At 38.4% G+C, this 17,205-nt stretch overlaps 1 protein-coding gene across 5 annotated transcripts in view; it reads right to left on the reverse strand.

The window, feature by feature from the left end:
- The window catches only part of LYST (lysosomal trafficking regulator), a 197,310-nt gene that overhangs the window by 126,372 nt on the left and 53,733 nt on the right, over positions 1 to 17,205 (reverse strand). For all 5 annotated transcript variants that reach the window (XM_060108116.1, XM_060108109.1, XM_060108094.1 and 2 more), the window contains exons 4-10: positions 13,480 to 13,570; positions 9,452 to 11,531; positions 6,806 to 7,826; positions 4,879 to 5,040; positions 3,005 to 3,161; positions 1,910 to 2,136; positions 1,338 to 1,404 (exon numbers count right to left, since the gene is read on the reverse strand). In XM_060108116.1, coding sequence (XP_059964099.1) covers positions 1,338 to 1,404; positions 1,910 to 2,136; positions 3,005 to 3,161; positions 4,879 to 5,040; positions 6,806 to 7,826; positions 9,452 to 11,531; positions 13,480 to 13,570 — 3,805 coding nt within the window. The remainder of the gene's footprint in view (positions 1 to 1,337; positions 1,405 to 1,909; positions 2,137 to 3,004; positions 3,162 to 4,878; positions 5,041 to 6,805; positions 7,827 to 9,451; positions 11,532 to 13,479; positions 13,571 to 17,205) is intronic.

The raw sequence follows: 17,205 nt of genomic DNA on the forward strand, positions 1-17,205 counted from the left end.
AGATAATGGAATAGAATTTCTCAGAGCTAAGCTGGAAATAAGTCTTCAGATCAAAAAAGTCCACTAAGTGCCCAGCACAATAAATAAAAATATACCCATACACTAAGTAGATGGGGAAGAAGGGAAGGCTTTTCCTTACAGTGTAATCCCAATTAATAAATGAAGATGGAATGATGGAAACAGAAAATTACTATTTGGCAAACCACCCTATTAACTGTTTCAGTCAAGAACCATCAATGGATGCTAAAATGAGTGGGTTAAAGTATGATGAAAAAAAGATATTTACATAGCCTTAAGTTATCTCCCCATAAGAAACTTACTAATTATAAAGAGAAAATACTAAAAATGGAAACACCTGGCAAAACACCACCTTAACCAAGTGATCAGTCAACATCACCAGTAATAAGATACAGATATCATGAACCCCTAGATATGATGCACTGTGAAAAGGCATAGCATCACTTGTGAGGTATGCATGCCCAAAATGCATAACTTGAATTTGATCATGAGAAAATATGCAACAAACCCAAATTAACATTTTGTGTATGTCAGCCTTAATTCTCCAATTACAATTTAGGTTTCTCCAACTAAAATCTAGGTTTCTATCTAGTGTATATAATATAATCGTATTACGTATTCATTATGAATTTGTCAAATGTCTGTGAAAGTACAGAGTAGAGAGTGGGCACTCAAGCAATACCTGATAAAGCAGCAATACAGGGCTTCCCTGGTGGCACAGTGGTTGAGAATCTGCCTGCCGATGCAGGGGACATGGGTTCGAGCCCTGGTCTGGGAAGATCCCACATGCTGTGGAGCAACTAGGCCCGTGAGCCACAACTGCTGAGCCTATGCGTCTGGAGCCTGTGCTCCGCAACAAGAGAGGCCACGATAGTGAGAGGCCCGCGCACCGCGATGAAGAGTGGCCCCCCGCTTGCCACAACTAGAGTAAGTCCTCGCACAGAAATGAAGGCCCAATACAGCAAAAATAAATAATAAAAACTCCTACCCCCAACATCTTCTTTAAAAAAAAAAAAAAAAAAAAAAAGCAGCAATACAGTGTTTAGACTGGGTTACAGTCCTCGCAATGCCACTTCTATGTATATGACCCTGAACAACTAATTAGGTCCCTTGGAATTTAGATTTTCCTCTCTGTAAACTCAAGATACTTATACTATGTCTACCGCATTGTATGGTTCTGAGAAACAAGAGATGACGCATATAAAGCTACTTTTGAAAGCACACAGCACTATGCCAATGGAAGCTATTATTGTCACCTCTTCATTTCACGTAGCAACAAAATTATTTCAAAGCTATTGTTTAAAACAGTTTCAACGCACCTTGAAAATCAGAATCAGTCTGTGTTAAAATACTCAAGAACCCTCCTAAAAGATTTTTCACAGTTCCCTGAAGATTAAAAAACAAAACACAAGAAATTAAATTTCTTACCTCATGAAAGCATGAAGCAACTGTAATATCATAATAAATTACTTGATAGTCTACTGTATACACATTTCTAGGTATTTTAAAATAAGTGGAGAGAATGCTATGTGTAGGATTATACATAATTTTCATTTTGCTTTTCATGCTGTTTTGTTTTCTGAGTTTTCAAAACAATGACCGTATATTAAAATTAAATGCAATTTTTCGAATATTATCCATTCTCAGAAACATACTAGGATTCTTATTAGTTAGCCAATGACGACATTAATTTTTACGCTACTTTGGAGAACTATGGAAATAGAAGATTTTTAGAATATCACTTGTACTAAAAACGTACACTAAGGTATTATAAAAGGTAAGTAATCATCTCAATTTTCAGACAAGTTGGGTTATATATAAACAAAGAGATGAGTAATTGGGGCATGCGTGTGGTAAATATTGATCACATTTAACTAAATACATCTTTTACCTGTTGCATGAGTAGAAAAATATTCTTTTCTTTCTGCCTGATGATTTTCAAAAAACTCTCAAATACATGGGAAAGCACATCAAGTTTGGCTTTGCAAGTAGAAAGCAAATTTAATTCCAGCATACAAATCTCAGGATAAATTATTTCCCCTTGAGTGAGGTTTTCAAGTAAGTCATTTGGACTGCTTGATGCACTGAAACTTTCTACTTCAGGCTTTAAGTCTACCCCTAAAAGGGGGAAAAGAAAAGATTATTTTTATTCCCTAAACATTGAAAAAATATTTCAAATCTTGTTCATCATTTAGGAGATCTAGTGGCAAAAGTGCTATTTATAAGATGCTCACAAAACCTTTTCCTACTGCTTGACTTTTGATTACAATAAGTATCCTGAAAAATCAAATCATATGGATATTTTGAAGATAAATGGGTAGCCTTACAAGTAATTTTGATCTTCACTAGAACCACGAATATTATCAACTGTAATTGTTACAGACCTGTGACACAGATTTAACACACTCCTTTGACACAACTGGGAAAAAATGCTATCCCAAACTTTCTGATGCCAAAATACCTAAATCACAAGGTAGTTCATTTGTTTGCCCATATCTCTGTGAAAACAGTAGGTCTGGCTATTGGTTGGATGAATTTTATACTTTGTCTTCTTCATAAGTGAGAAACAGACAGACTTTCAATGAATTTCAATTTCCAGTAATTTCAATGAATATTACATTTTGGAAATTTTAACTGTTACACTCTTTTTAAAGAAACTGCTGTACTCTTTTAAATTATTTCTGATACTTATTGTTTGTCTTTTCCACCAGAATATATATGAAAGCAGGGACTTCCTCTACCCTGTATTCTTAGGCACTCGGTCAATGTTTGTGATAACAAAATATATCTCATTGTTTTAAACTGCTTACAAGAATGCCAGAATTTGTTGTCAAGATCAGATGAAATGATGATGCAATGCACTTTTTAAATGTAAGGCAATACAATGTAAGGCAATACAAAATTCTAAAGTGATATTATTATGAACCATTTGTTAATTAATAATCTGACTTCAAATCCAATCACAAGTACTTCAGTGATATTTTACCATCATCCCAGGTTTCACTATCCTCAGGATTGCTTTCAGTATCTGCTTCATAACCTTCTTCTTCAACCAAAAGTTTAATACTGCAACACTGAGAATCCTCAGCTTCTTCTGAAAAATCACCAGGTTGGGATGACAATTCTTCTTCAGACTGATGACTCTATGAGATCAGTGTAATTAAAAGGCAAAAGCTGTAATGTTTGTTCATTTTTCATAAATAAAGTATTTACTACTCAAAAGTCATTTTAAGGACAGCTTTGGTATTTTAAGAAAAAAAAATCTCAGGAATCAATATTAACCATTACACATTATGAAATTTGCACAAAATAATTTTCTTGATTAACACCTCAAAAAATAGCTGTCCTAAAAGATTAAGCTATAGGTCATGTCAGGTTTACTGAAAAATAAGTCTAAGAGGGCTTCCTTGGTGGCGCAGTGGTTGAGAGTCCGCCTGCCGATGCAGGGGACACGGGTTTGTGCCCCAGTCCGGGAGGATCCCACATGCCATGGAGCGGCTGGGCCCGTGAGCCATGGCTGCTGTGCCTGTGAGTCCGGAGCCTGTGCTCCGCAACGGGAGAGGCCACAACAGTGAGAGGCCCGCGTACAGCCAAAAAAAAAAAAAAAAAAAAAAAGTCTAAGAAATTTCATTCTAGTTATATGATAAGAAATGACTAAAAACCACAATGAGGTAGAATTAAGGTGTACTTCTTACAAATTCATGTGAATAAATATGTATTATTTTTACATATTTGTTCATGGAAAAGATTTTTTCATGGGATTTTTATAAATAAAGTATTTCATAAATTAGATAACCAGAGAAGAGATGAAAAAATTTCAAGGAAATTAATTTTAGGATTTCAGAATGCAGTTGTCTATATAAAAGCATCTCAGAAATCAAGAGTTCCAGCATTAACTCCCTGTGAAATATCTTGTGGCATGAAATTTTCCTTCTCTTATAAAAATGCTACTAATATCTTCATTTTAGAAAACACACGTGAAGAAGCTCAGAGTATTTTATCTTTGCAACAGTAATAAAAGGTAGAATAAACTTTTTTTTAATAAGTAGGTAGGTATTTTAACCCACCTAGGTATTTTGACATTTTAGGTAGGTATTTTAACATTTTCCAGTTAACCAGCTGATTCAGTAATATGATGAAGGCATTAGTAGTTATTTCAGTTAAGTTTTTAAGTTATGACAAACAGTAACATAAAATATTATGGCAGAAGATTATAAAATGCCAATGTATGTCCAGACCAAGGAATTTAAAAAGAAGCTACATAAGGATAAAGGAGAGGTGACAATTAACTAAAGGTAAGGTAACATGAAAGGAGAGGGAAATTAACTAAATATGTATCCGAGTTTCAGGAAAAAAAATTAAAATAGTTATTTTAGAAAACAATGTTAACAGAACAACTAAAAAACTATGACTGCTATTTTCTATGCAAGTACTAGTCATTTTTAATGCTGAGTGATTTAAAATTAAAGTGAGAAGAGTGTTCTGGAAATATTAGCTGTACCAATATAGGATCAAATAAGACAGCTGAGTCACTGCCATCCCTGAATTGTTATTTAATAAACTATCAGTTTATACGTAAGACTTATCAAATAATACCTTTCCACCTAACTAGAAGTAATTCTCAGAAAATCTCCAGATTAGATGAAGAAAAGCATGTCATACTGCTCTCCTGTTTTTTATGAGATACAGCACTGACTAAATACAATCCACCCCACATGACGGCGACACGGCCCATCGAACTCACATGACCAAATCCTGGCCCATATGTCCTAACCACATTCGTTGGTGTCTTACTCCCATCCCACACGCTTCTGCCTCTGCCAGTCACAACCAAACAACACAACTGTCAGTTATTCATACCTTCTCAGTCATAGCATCATCGTGTTCAAAATCTGCTGAATGATTCCCCAGTGCAACTCGAAGCAGGGCATCAAATAAAGGCTTTGCTAATTCTGTTTCAATCACCTTTGACTTGGAAAGATGGCTCCTCATTTCAAGCAGTATATTTTCCACAGACAAGTTCTAAGGTAAAAAAAAAAAAAGAGAGAGACTAAGAAAATTAACATGTTTTAAGAAAAAATTAAACAGTGACAAAACAAATGATAAATTAATAGTTACTTAAGTAAACACTAGCCCATTTATTTGCAGTTGATATGAAATTAAAATGACTATAAATACCTAGAGCTTATACGAACATTCTACTGTTACAATTAATAACAACATTTATCAAATGCTTTACTCATCTTATTTGGTTTTGAATTTCAATGCACCATAAATTAATTGTATCATGCAAAAAATGTTTAGTTAAAACTTCAGGGGTTTGATTAACCATCTCTAGATTTTACACATTCCTTCTTCTTGGAGATTCCTTAAGACTCTAAGAAGCACTTATGTTCTAATCCTTTTCTCTTCCTCCCTTCTTTACTCCTTCCCATCTGTCCTTGAGGGGAACTCTCACTGCTTGCCTATGTTCCTCTACTAGGGGATGAGGCCATAAGGATGGATAGGAAACTGACTTCTTCCCTAAGGAATTATCTCTGTCCAACGTGAGACACCGATACGTACAGACAAGATATGATGGTGACCATACAAGAGCTACAAATGAAGTTCTCTGAGTACAGAAAAGAGAGGATGTGCCTGAGAGACCTGTCAAAGTGTCCAGAGGAAGGACTGTATGAGATGAACAATGAAGAACAAGTTGGAGACAGCAGGCATAGAAGCAGAGAGAGAGAGAATACGCCAGACAGAAGAACAGGTACAAAAGTACAGAAGTGATGACAAAGAATGGCATCTCGAGAAGGTGTCAGTTCAGTATGGCTGATTGCAGCATGGTGAAGGACAGCAGGAAATTAGGCTAAACAAGGAAGTGAAAGCAAGACTGTGATGGGCTCTGCGTGCTATACTAAGGAGTGTCTATTTTAATTGTGAGTAACGTGGAGGCAACAAGATGTTTTAGACAGGAGGCATTATGGAGGCTGGGACTGCAGTCAGGAGAGCCTGCTGGCTGACAGAATGATTAGGAGTGAGTTAGTAAGGAAAGAAGGGATCTGCCATATTCAAAGTGTCCTTAGAAGCAAGGCCCGAAACTGAGGACTCCTTTTTCTCTGAGACATGCTCTCAGGAGAAATTTGCAAAGGTGTGAGGGAGGCAGAATATGTCGGGGAAAGAAGCCAGGCAAAGATGCGGTTCCAGAATAACTGTGTAGCCCCAGCCTAATTCCATGGGAAGCTCTGGAGCCTCAGCTGCACCACAGAAACTGGCACCCCCCCCAACCCGAGCCATTCCCATCAATCACCGGCTCTGAGCACCCTCCCCAGGTCGGCCAAGGGCACTCCTTGGGAGATGCCTGCAGATGTGAGTCCTCAGCAGCCAACATCTGCAGTAGACGGTGGACGGGGGTATCAGCTTGGTAGGGGATCTGGGCAGGGCACCAAACAGAATCACACCAAGGCTGAAGAGTCTGAACTTTGAAATACAATACTCATTATTACTCATCTGACATTCAATGAGTAACTAATGCCTTTCAGAGTTGGTAAATTTGTCACATGTGGGTTCTGAATTCCAAACTAAAACGTAAGCTTCTTGAGGGCAAGAACAGGGTCATGTACTCCTCTGTGTCCGCCACAGTACCTGGTACTGTGCTAAGCATGCAGGAGCACCTCAAAACTTAGAATCTTTGGAAAAACAAAATGACAATAGTATTACATTAGAACTTTAAACAAACAAACAAATAAATAAATATATGTATATGTAAAACACAATAGCTAGATGAAGGACAAGTTACTACCTGATTAGGTAACTCCAATTCCATCTTTTGCTGACTAGCTCTGGTGCCATGAAGACAAATAGCCAAAAGGGCTTCCAAAAGTCGTATGCCCTGAAGTGAGGTCTCGCTTTCTCGACTCGTAAATACTTTTGCTTCCTCAGGAGCAGATGCGGCTGGAATATGTTCCACGTTCATGGAAGAAATAGGCTGTGACTCCAATTTACCTAAACTGTCAGCACTCTTTTTCAGACTACCCAGTTCTGAAGGTGTGGGGTCACTTTTCACAGTCAAAGATAATAAATCTTCCTTCACAGTGTCCTCAGATTGAGAAGGTCTGTGTAAATCTTGGTTTTCATCTACATTTATATCTCCCTCCTTTCTCCCTTGCTCCTCTTCAGGACTTCTGAATAGTTCCTGTATTATCATAAATATTAATTTATGGCATACTCGGAAACCACCAAGTCTATAAAACTGTTTCTGGAAAACTGGACTCAACATGTAGATCCAATGACACATTGACCAAATGTCTGCTGCTTGGTGCATGTGTTTGGGAGAGGGCAGGACGAGGCTCTCGAGAGAGAAACATGGCAGCATGTGTTGCAAAGGCTCGCTCGCTGTACTGTCGTAGCCAGAAGTATCTTCTGAATCATTGGCTGACTCTCTATCAGATTCTGCTTCTTTACTTACGCACAAGAACGCCACACAGAGGAAGAGGTTTATCGTGTTGATATAAACATCCTGGGTGACAGACTTCCGTTTCTTTGGATAAGCATCTTTGAGGCGGGCATAAAATTTGCTAAGACTCTGAGAATCTGAATAAGCTTGCTGGTTGTACAAAGTATTGACATTTAAAGATGACAGCTCCTTCTGTTCAAGGTCTGTCCCATCAATACCTGGAATTGAAGAATCTTTCTGTTGTTGCCCTAGGCTGATTATCAGAGTTTCAAATGCTTTTAGCGAGTGATTTCGAATACCATCTAAGTAATTTAATTCAATTATTTGGTTCACTCCATTACAACTTAAAAACAAATCTCTTATTACCCTGTGAGAGAAAAAAAAATATGAGAGCTTTTACATATAGCAACATCATTTATAAGTAGGTACATATACTATTTAAATATGTCATTGCTAAACACTACCTATTTCAACTCATCAATTATCTGGCTGAAGTCCTCAGATATGACCAGGATCTTAAGTGGCTTTCTAGTTACTTTTACATCCTTCTTCAAACACTCCAGCAGCATTTGAAAAGAACAGATTACAATGCATCTCAAGTTAAACGAAGCAACACATCTCAAGTTAAGTTAAACGAAGTGTATTTTTCTCCAAATGGCAAATTTCTCTATGAATTCTCAGGGCCACAGCCACCATCACATTTGAGATGGACACTCCGGAAGCCCGGAGGCATTTGTGTGTCCATTTGTTTGTCTGCCTGATGGTTCACCCAGGACATTTGTTTGTTTTAAATCTGTATGTCACACAGGGAAAGAACCAAACTGCAGATCTGAAGTTTATCAGCTCTGTCTCAGGTAAGACTCACGGATCTGGATCACTGTCCAAAAATATGCCAAGGAGTTAAAAACTTTCAAAGCAAAGTCAGTTCTATTTAAACAATGTCAGAATGTCAGGAATTTTTTAAAAAATGATTGTAAAGATAATGAGTGATCACAGATGGGTTGTATTTTATTACGTTTTTTAAATGGTATATGCATTAATTTGAAAGGCCAAACTACCCATCAGAAGCAAGCTTTATTTATAAAACTATTTTTTAAGTATCAGAGTTGATAATCACAAAATCTGCAAAACTCATTGATGGGATTCTAAGTAATTTTAATTTTCTTCTTTTTGCTTAACTGTATTTTCCACATATATTGCTTAGGCAATAAATGTAGATATGGTATTTAAAAAATAATAATTCCCTTAATTTCACTACCTCCATAAATAATTATCATTTTATGTATATGTATATTTTACCTAGTTGTAAATAAGTGGATGATATTTTAATTTTTTTTATTTTATTGATAAAATATTATAAGCATTTTTTCATGTCCCAACATGATCCTTTTAAACATTTTTTTTTTTTTTTCTTTTTGCGGTATGCGGGCCTCTCACTGTCGTGGCCTCTCCCGTTGCGGAGCACAGGCTCCGGACGCGCAGGCCCAGAGGCCATGGCTCACGGGCCCAGCCGCTCCGCGGCATATGGGATCCTCCCAGACCGGGGCACGAACCCGTATCCCCTGCATCGGCAGGCGGACTCTCAACCACTGCGCCACCAGGGAGGCCCTAAACATTATTTTTTAATGGCTAATAATAGTACATCAACAAAATATAAAATAATTAATTTAACCTTGCCGCTGCTGCTGGATATTTGTGTTGTGTCCATCTTTTTCTCAGAAATATATTTAAAACTTTACTTTTTCTTTTTCAGAGAAACTAAAATCAATGGCTCTATCCTCTTCTCTATGACCACCCCAATAAAAACAAACAAATGAACAAATACTAAATGTTAAAAAAAAATCTGACATGGGATGGGAATTTTTTGGTAGTTGTTAAACTAAAAAATTAAATCCTAGGAAAAAATAAATAATAAAGATATTCAAAAACATACAATGAGAAAAAAAATTTCTACACACACACACACACACACACACACACACACACACGAACCTTGATTTAAGCAGGATAGGCAGAGTTTTTAAATAAATCTGAACCACTTCCTGGGGCAAACACTGGTCATGATGGCTACATACATGAGTCTGAGCTGAAGTAATGTCGAGCTGTTGACAATGATGTGCTAATTCAACTCCTCTTTGGAGCACAGGATTAAATATGTAGTTATACAATTTCCACCGAACAACTATATTGCCTTTCTGGATTAAACTGGAAATGTGACTTGCAATCTGCACACTACATAATCTGTCTTCTTCAAAAACAAAATTCTGATAAGCCTCTAAGGCATCCCATTTCCACAACAAGTCTTCAGATCCACTGCTGGGCAGGATCCCTTGAAATCTGTAAGAAGGACTGGATAAACCTGAGGAAGGTTCAGCATCGCATGCGTTTCCCTGCAGGGTCTCTTCTAATTTGGCTAGTTGATCTGAGTCAACGGTACAAATATTGCAAGCTGCTTTCTTAGTTTTTTGTGGTATCTCGGCTCCTCCTAACTGATCCAAAATAAGTTTGTTAAGAATATTTAGTATATGCTGCCGACAGTTTTTCAGTGCTGGCGATTTAAAAGCATAGAGCAAAGGGATGATCACAGATTTGGGATCCATACAGCAGCATATGCCGATGTTCTGAACACCCGAGAGAATCTGGACGCACGTGCTGCTCAACGAAGCCTGCTGCAGTAAGCGTAAACACTGGTGAGCACACACTGCAATGCAACAGCACCGCTCGGGGTAATACACGTCTCCATCTGCCGTCTCTTCAAACGGGGTTTTGGAAACTTGGTTTTTAAAAGCCGAAACCAGCAGACCTGAGAGATCTCTGTGGTGATGCATGAGGTGGGAATATTCACACCGTCTGTGCCTCTTTCTTGTACACATTGAATGATGAAGTTGCTCTGACTTCACTTTTTTGACAGTGCTCATTATTTTCATCACACTATTGATGAGGGCTTTCAAATGTTCTGAGGCCTCAGGAGGAACCCCATCTCTTACAACCAGCCACTCCATTTGAAGAACTGCTGTTTCAAGTAAATGAAATCCATGATGCTGAATGAATTCTTGAACCAGATCCATGGCTTGACTGAAGAAGAAAGGATTTGAAGCTGCACTTTGAAGACAACAGATCAGGATCTGTAAAACTCCCTCTAGGAGCTCTGGTAAAAGAAGCGCTCTGTGGCGATACTTGGAAAACACAAAATCTTCCTGAACCTCTTGTAGTGTTTTCTTTTGTCTTGGTGCAAAAGGGTCAGGCTGCTTTTCTAGGCAAGTTCTAATTTTTAAAGCTGCTCTAAGCAATTCCGTTAAATTTTTTCTAAGACTTTCTGGCATCATCTCTGCCATACTGATATCTACTGACATAAGATGCAACACTGTTCGAAAAAGCATCCGTTGAATCAAAGCCACCGGTTCTTCAGTCCAACCTGCAGAAACCATCTGACTCTCCAAATTGTCGCTGAGATTACAGTAGTCCCCAAAACCCGCCAGGAACTCAGTCAGCGTGGGCACTACACTGGCAGCTAGAGCAGAATTATGATTCAAGGTAATGTCAAACTTACAAACTTTCTCTAATAAAGATAACAGAACATGACATAAGTCAAATGGAGAATTGTGCATGTGACTGATGACAGACAAGGCCGCTGGCTCACTTAAAATGTCAGTGTTTGACTCCTGTTTTGGAATTTTCTCTCTGGAATTTTCCAAAGCCATGGTATCAGGAGGGGTCTGTTCTTTGGTTGATAAGTGGTCAAGCTTTGCTGTAAGGTGGTCTTCTTTAGGAGACTGTGTTACAAAATGCTGTAGCAGATGGGACCTTCTATGCTTAGTCATTACTATACTTTTGTCATCTGAATTGACTTCTGAATCTGAGGTGGAGAGCTGTGTCTTTCTTGCATCTCTTACAGAATAGCGATGGGTAGTTTTACGCTGTCGTCTGCTTTGTCGAAAAACATTTACTTTTGCAGAAACCTGACCGGCTGGGGCACTTCCTTCTAAATATAATTTTTCCTGAGTAGATCTTTGAGAACTTGAGTTCTTTTCTTTGGTCAGGATTATATCAGCTGAGAACGGTAGATTAAAATCTAACAATATGAAGAAAGAAAATTTAGAATACCTTAATGTGTTTTAAAACTCAGTTTGCATAGGTGATTACCCTCTTACTTATCATTCACTTTAGGAGTTTATCCTCAGTATATTTTTATTATGGGGCTGACTTCCTTTAGCCTTCTGTTATGTCTCTACTCCCCCTCTTCCCCTTATCACTTCACTTCCTTATCCCACTCATGTTAAGTACCAGGTGGCACTGGTTCAAAGGATACAAATTGATTCTGAAAACAACAAGGAGAACAGTGTTAGGAAAGTAGTGCTGGTATTTAGCGCTACTATTCCTACCATTTTACAAATCTCCTCCGATAATGCCATTAATTAAGACACAGGGGTATATTATATTCTCAAAACAGTATTTAGTTTAGAGCCCTGATATAACTTAGAAACTTTAAGATTTTCTAAAATTATTTTAAAATCATACAGTAGATACCAAATGTTCTCCAAGACTGAGGTTAAATGAGTTATTCATTCACAATATCTATGGCATGTGCTACGCACTGAACTAGGCACAGGTACAGGCATTCCTGTTTCATCCTCAGTGCCTAGAACCTAGGGCTGCCGTGTGGTCACCACTCAAGACCTATCTCTTAGGGAAATGAATAACTTTTCCATACGAATTAAAAAGATAATGAAATTGGTCTTTCCCTTTGCAATAACACGTAATAAGATCTATACAAAAGATACAGTTACAATTCAGAATGAATAAATTTTAAAATCTGTAAATAAAAGACTTGTGCTTTAACTAAGGGAGATTAAAAGAAGTCTGACAAATTCCATGTATGCAAAAGATGCAGGCAATGAAGACAACTTCCCCAAAAGGACACAAATTAGATTTCTTAAGTGATTAACAATTTGTGAATTTTATAAGTTAAGAAGAAAACAAAAGCAGAATCAGTGAATCAACAAATATGTAGGATAACAATATTACAAGAGCTTAGGTAACTCCCTAAAAGAGAGCTCCAATCAGAAATACATTAAAAATGCATATATGGCATTAAGATACAATTCAGGAGATTTTTCTTTTTTTTTTTTCCAACCTGAAATATCCTTAAGCATCTCACAATTCGCATATTCCAGAAGTGGTCAAGGGGGAAAACTGTTAATCCCTTCACTGAAACATTTAAACTAAGTTTCATATACTTAATATGATATGTAAACACATATTTTTATTTTTTCTGAATCAGAAATTAAAAGTATGTAGTGACCTTAAGTGTAATACTTCTACCAAGTCCTGAAACAAAATATTATTTCAAATTTATCCTTTAAAAGCAACACTAGAAAAACTAAACTGCAAAAGTCATTGATGGAGTACTGGTAATGGAAAGCAGCCTTTAAAATAAGCAAAGAGGGCCTCCCTGGTGGCGCAAGTGGTTGAGAGTCCGCCTGCCGATGCAGGGGATACGGGTTCGTGCCCCGGTCTGGGAGGATCCCATATGCCGCGGAGCGGCTGGGCCCGTGAGCCATGGCCGCTGAGCCTGCGCGTCCGGAGCCTGCGCGTCCGGAGCCTGTGCTCCGCAACGGGGGAGGCCACAACAGTGAGAGGCCCGCAAACCGCAAAAAAAAAAAAAAAAAAAAGCAAAGAATCTTTAATTTCTTTCTTCAGACTTTTCACTCTCCATTTCTCAGATGTTAGGCTACATATCCAGATTTACTCCTTTTGCTAAGTGTTCTGCTTCTTCATCTATTTTCTAATCATCATTACATTCAAGGAATCCCCTGAGAAGGACCACGATTTCTGTATTATTAGAAGAAATAAAAATGTATTTGCCTAAAGAATTTTTCATATTAAGTATCATACTAATATATACCGTTCTGATTTTGAGCCGTATCAACCGTTACAGCAGAAGTAACTTTTCAATGGAACCTTTTTCCCCCAGTGGAATTGTGATAACACTGGTGATATGATAAAGAAAAGAAACATACCTGCTGCCTTTTCTAGTTGAACAGGTATCTTCCATACCAGTGGAAGGAGTGACAGAAGAAGGGTAAGGAGTTCTTCTCTACATGTCAATGCCTATATTAGAAATAAAAGAATCCTTCATGTTCCAAGGTCATGAAACACATTAATTCCTAATATTCTGTCTTAAATTGAACCAAAAAATCCTTTTTCTTGAGAAGGAAGAATCAAGTTAACCTATTTTAAATCCAATTAAAGCTGCGATACTTTGCAACTTATAAACCCTGCCAATGACAGAAGAATGTAAGAGTATTTGATGGTATTTAGCACATTCTTGCTGATTTTTCCAAAAATAGCTGTTATTACCACCATGCACATTGTAAGAATTCCTTACCTACGAAAAAAAAAATTTGCTACGTGCAAATGAAAAGTTAAGCCCTATTAATTAGCAAACCAATAACATAAGTTACTAGAAAACAAAGTCTTCATGCAGTTAAATTTAAAACTCAGAGAACGCAATTTTAAAAAGAGAAACTGACATTATTAATAAAATAATATATCTAAAGAGAGAAAGACGTATTAGTGAAGGTCATCCAATAAATATTTATTGATTGCACACTAGGTCTACAGCATTTACTGTCTTACCCTTTCTGGAGGATATGGTCCAAGCCCTGCAGAAGGTCCCCTCATTTGGTCCATAGAATACATATACACAAAACAGTTAAAGAACAGAAGGCATGTTGTATGTGTACATACCCAGGTGTGGTACAGGCATTCAGTTTAGGAGTTAAGAAAAAGGAGAAATCATTATCAGTTAGAGGTGTGGAGGTGCTAGACCTGGAAACGTTGGGACATGGGTGGTCAAGGAATTAATGACAAATCAAGTTTAAATTCCTCACATCAATCAGTGGGGAGGGGGTCAGGGTGATACAATCAGATTAGCCACTATATAGAGGATGGAATTGGCAGGGAGGGGAAAGGATTGATCAGTGTCAGAGACAGGGAAACAATACAGATGAGAGATAATAATGATCTGAAGCCCTCGGATAGTAAAAGGAGGAGACATATTTGAGAAACTGTAAGGGAGAATTGAAATGACTTGCAGTTGACTACCTGTGGGGGTATAATACTGGGAGAAAAAAAAAAAAGATCAAAAAGAACTTGAAGGTTTCTGCTTTAGGCCACTAGGCAACTGATAATAGTCACCAAGGCAGGAAATTTAGCAGTGGTGTCAGGTTGGGGTAAAGATAATGGATTCACTTTTTAGACATACTGAGTTTGAGATGTCTATAAGATATCCAAATGGAGAGAGCTTTTTAGTAAACAGCTGGATATACAGATTTGGAGCTTAAGAAAAAAATGTTAAGTAAATAAAAAGACTGGGGAGTCATCAGGGCAGAGGTTAAGGACATGGGTGAGATTTCCTAGGGAGAGTATGCAGGAGGACAAGAGAATTCTACCCAGAATGGAGTTCTGGAGAACAACATTGAAAGAACTATGGATGGTGGACCTGAAGAGCAGCCTGCAAAGGAGACTGAGATGTAGCTTCCCCCAAAGAGAAGCAGAACAAGAAATATCAAGGGAAGAGAGCAGCTCAGGAAAGAAAGGTCAACCAGGTCAAGAGTTGCTGTTCTTTAATTGTGTAAGGTGATGGCAGGAAAGTATTTAGCAAGTAGAGGGTCACTGGTGACCTTAACAAACACAGTTTTAATGGAGTGATGAGGGTGCAGGTCAGATTACGATAGGCTGAAGAGTCGAAGGGAATGAGAAAGCAGAGACATAGATTCTGACTATCACTTTCTAGTGTCCTGGTTATGGAAAGCCTCAAAATTCTGCAAAAGTAAAATTTAAACTCCTTCTCAGGCTTGGAAGACCTTTCATGACACGATTCCTACTGACCTGTCCAGTTGTAGCTCCCATCACCACATCTGACCCTTCCCCACGTGTCCAGCTATTAAGGGTTTCCTGAACACCACTGGTCTTTGCAAACGTCTTCCTCACATACACTGCTCTTGCAATTCTCTCACCATCCTCCCATCTGCCAAATGCCAACTCATTCCTCAGGTCTTAATTCCTCTATGGGGAGACTTCTCTAATCCCCCCTAGGTCAAGTTGGGTTTCATGCCTCTAATTTAGTACAGCAACCAACTTGCTGAACGGTTAATGTCTGAATGCCCGTTTTCCTCTTTCATTCATTCAACAAATACTTATTGAGCCCCTACAATGTGCCAGACGCTTTGGATGTAGTGGTGAACAAGGAAGACGATACTCAACTCACATCCTTACAAAGCTGACACTCTAGCAAGGGAGACAGAAAATAATGGGCACAGATAAGAAAATTTCAGACAGAATGCTGTGCGACAGAGAAAATTAAACAGGAGAGGGATGACAGAGTGATGGAAAGGGGAACATTTAAACTGGCTAGTCAGGATGGGCCACTTGAGCAGCTACTTAACTGATGAGAAGGAAGAATCCATGCAAAGACAGGGAAGCAAAGGGCTCATAGGAAGTATATAAAGGGTTGGGAATGGATTTGACTTTTCCATAGAATAGCAGGCAGTCCAGTGTGGCTGAAGCATAGCATGGGGGAGGGCACTAGGAGATAAGCCTGGAAGGTCAGAGAGGTGGATGGTGCCAGATCCAATGTGGCCTTGGGGGTCATGTGAAGGAGTCTGGATTTATCTCTAAATATGATGGGAAACTTTTCCAAACATACTTCCCAGGCCTCTCTCAGAGCATGAACTCCAGGGCTCAGGCTCTAGTCCTTAGCAATCACCTCCCTTTTCTGCCACTCGATGCCTAGTACGTAGTCAGATATCCATAAACATTACCTGCATGAATGACTTTGAATTCTGGATGTGAAGTAAAAATTATATCAAAGGGCCCCAGTTTTATGTGCTTTACTTCAGAATTAACAAGACTAAAGATGTCTATATAACATTCACACGTATAGCTTGTACTCTGTATGTATCTCAACATTTTTTAAGATGCCAGCAAAAGATACATAGTCTTTAAAAAAAAAAAGTAAACCAATTTTGGGTAGGTCATTCCTGCAGTCCTCCTAAGCTGAGTCTTTATCTTTAGCAGATGAACTAAGAACTTGCTAACGGAGCTTGGTGAAACCTCAAGGGTGTGTGAAGAAGCGCTATAGACACACTGTCCTTATAATTCAGCCCTTGTTTCCCCACAGTACACTGGCAAATCACCACTGCTGTGTGAGCTGGCATTCCTGCCCCTGGCCTCTGCAACACGTGGCCTGGAACTTCTCTCGCTCCTTCCCACTTAGCTCAGGGCTCAATATGCCAAATTAGGCAATACATGACACAAACAGATCCATTCCTTGGGTATTCCTAGACTGTCCAATCTACAGAAATCATACTACTCCTCATTTAATACTTACACTTTTATGTTCCCCTCTGTGCAGGGAAAATGACTGTGTCAGACATTTTTAAATTCCCCATACCAATAATAAACAGTGAAATCACTCTCATCCAGGTAGTAAGAAGCATATTGTAAGTACCTACCAGGTGCCAGGCACCATCCCTTTCACAATTCTATTGTTTTGACTGGATTTTATATTAAGTACCTATCCTAACCATCCAGAAGTAGTGGTGGCAGGATGGGAGAGAAAGGCAAGTTTATTGGGGGGAAAGGTTGAGATCCCAAACCAGAGGTAATGTTTAGGAAGCTACAAAGGCAGGTGGGCACCAGATCAAGGACCTCAGGATGACATGCTAAGGAACATGGAATGA

The sequence above is a fragment of the Mesoplodon densirostris genome, chromosome 1 (genome assembly GCF_025265405.1).
Source record: "Mesoplodon densirostris isolate mMesDen1 chromosome 1, mMesDen1 primary haplotype, whole genome shotgun sequence".
NCBI lineage: Eukaryota > Metazoa > Chordata > Mammalia > Artiodactyla > Ziphiidae > Mesoplodon > Mesoplodon densirostris.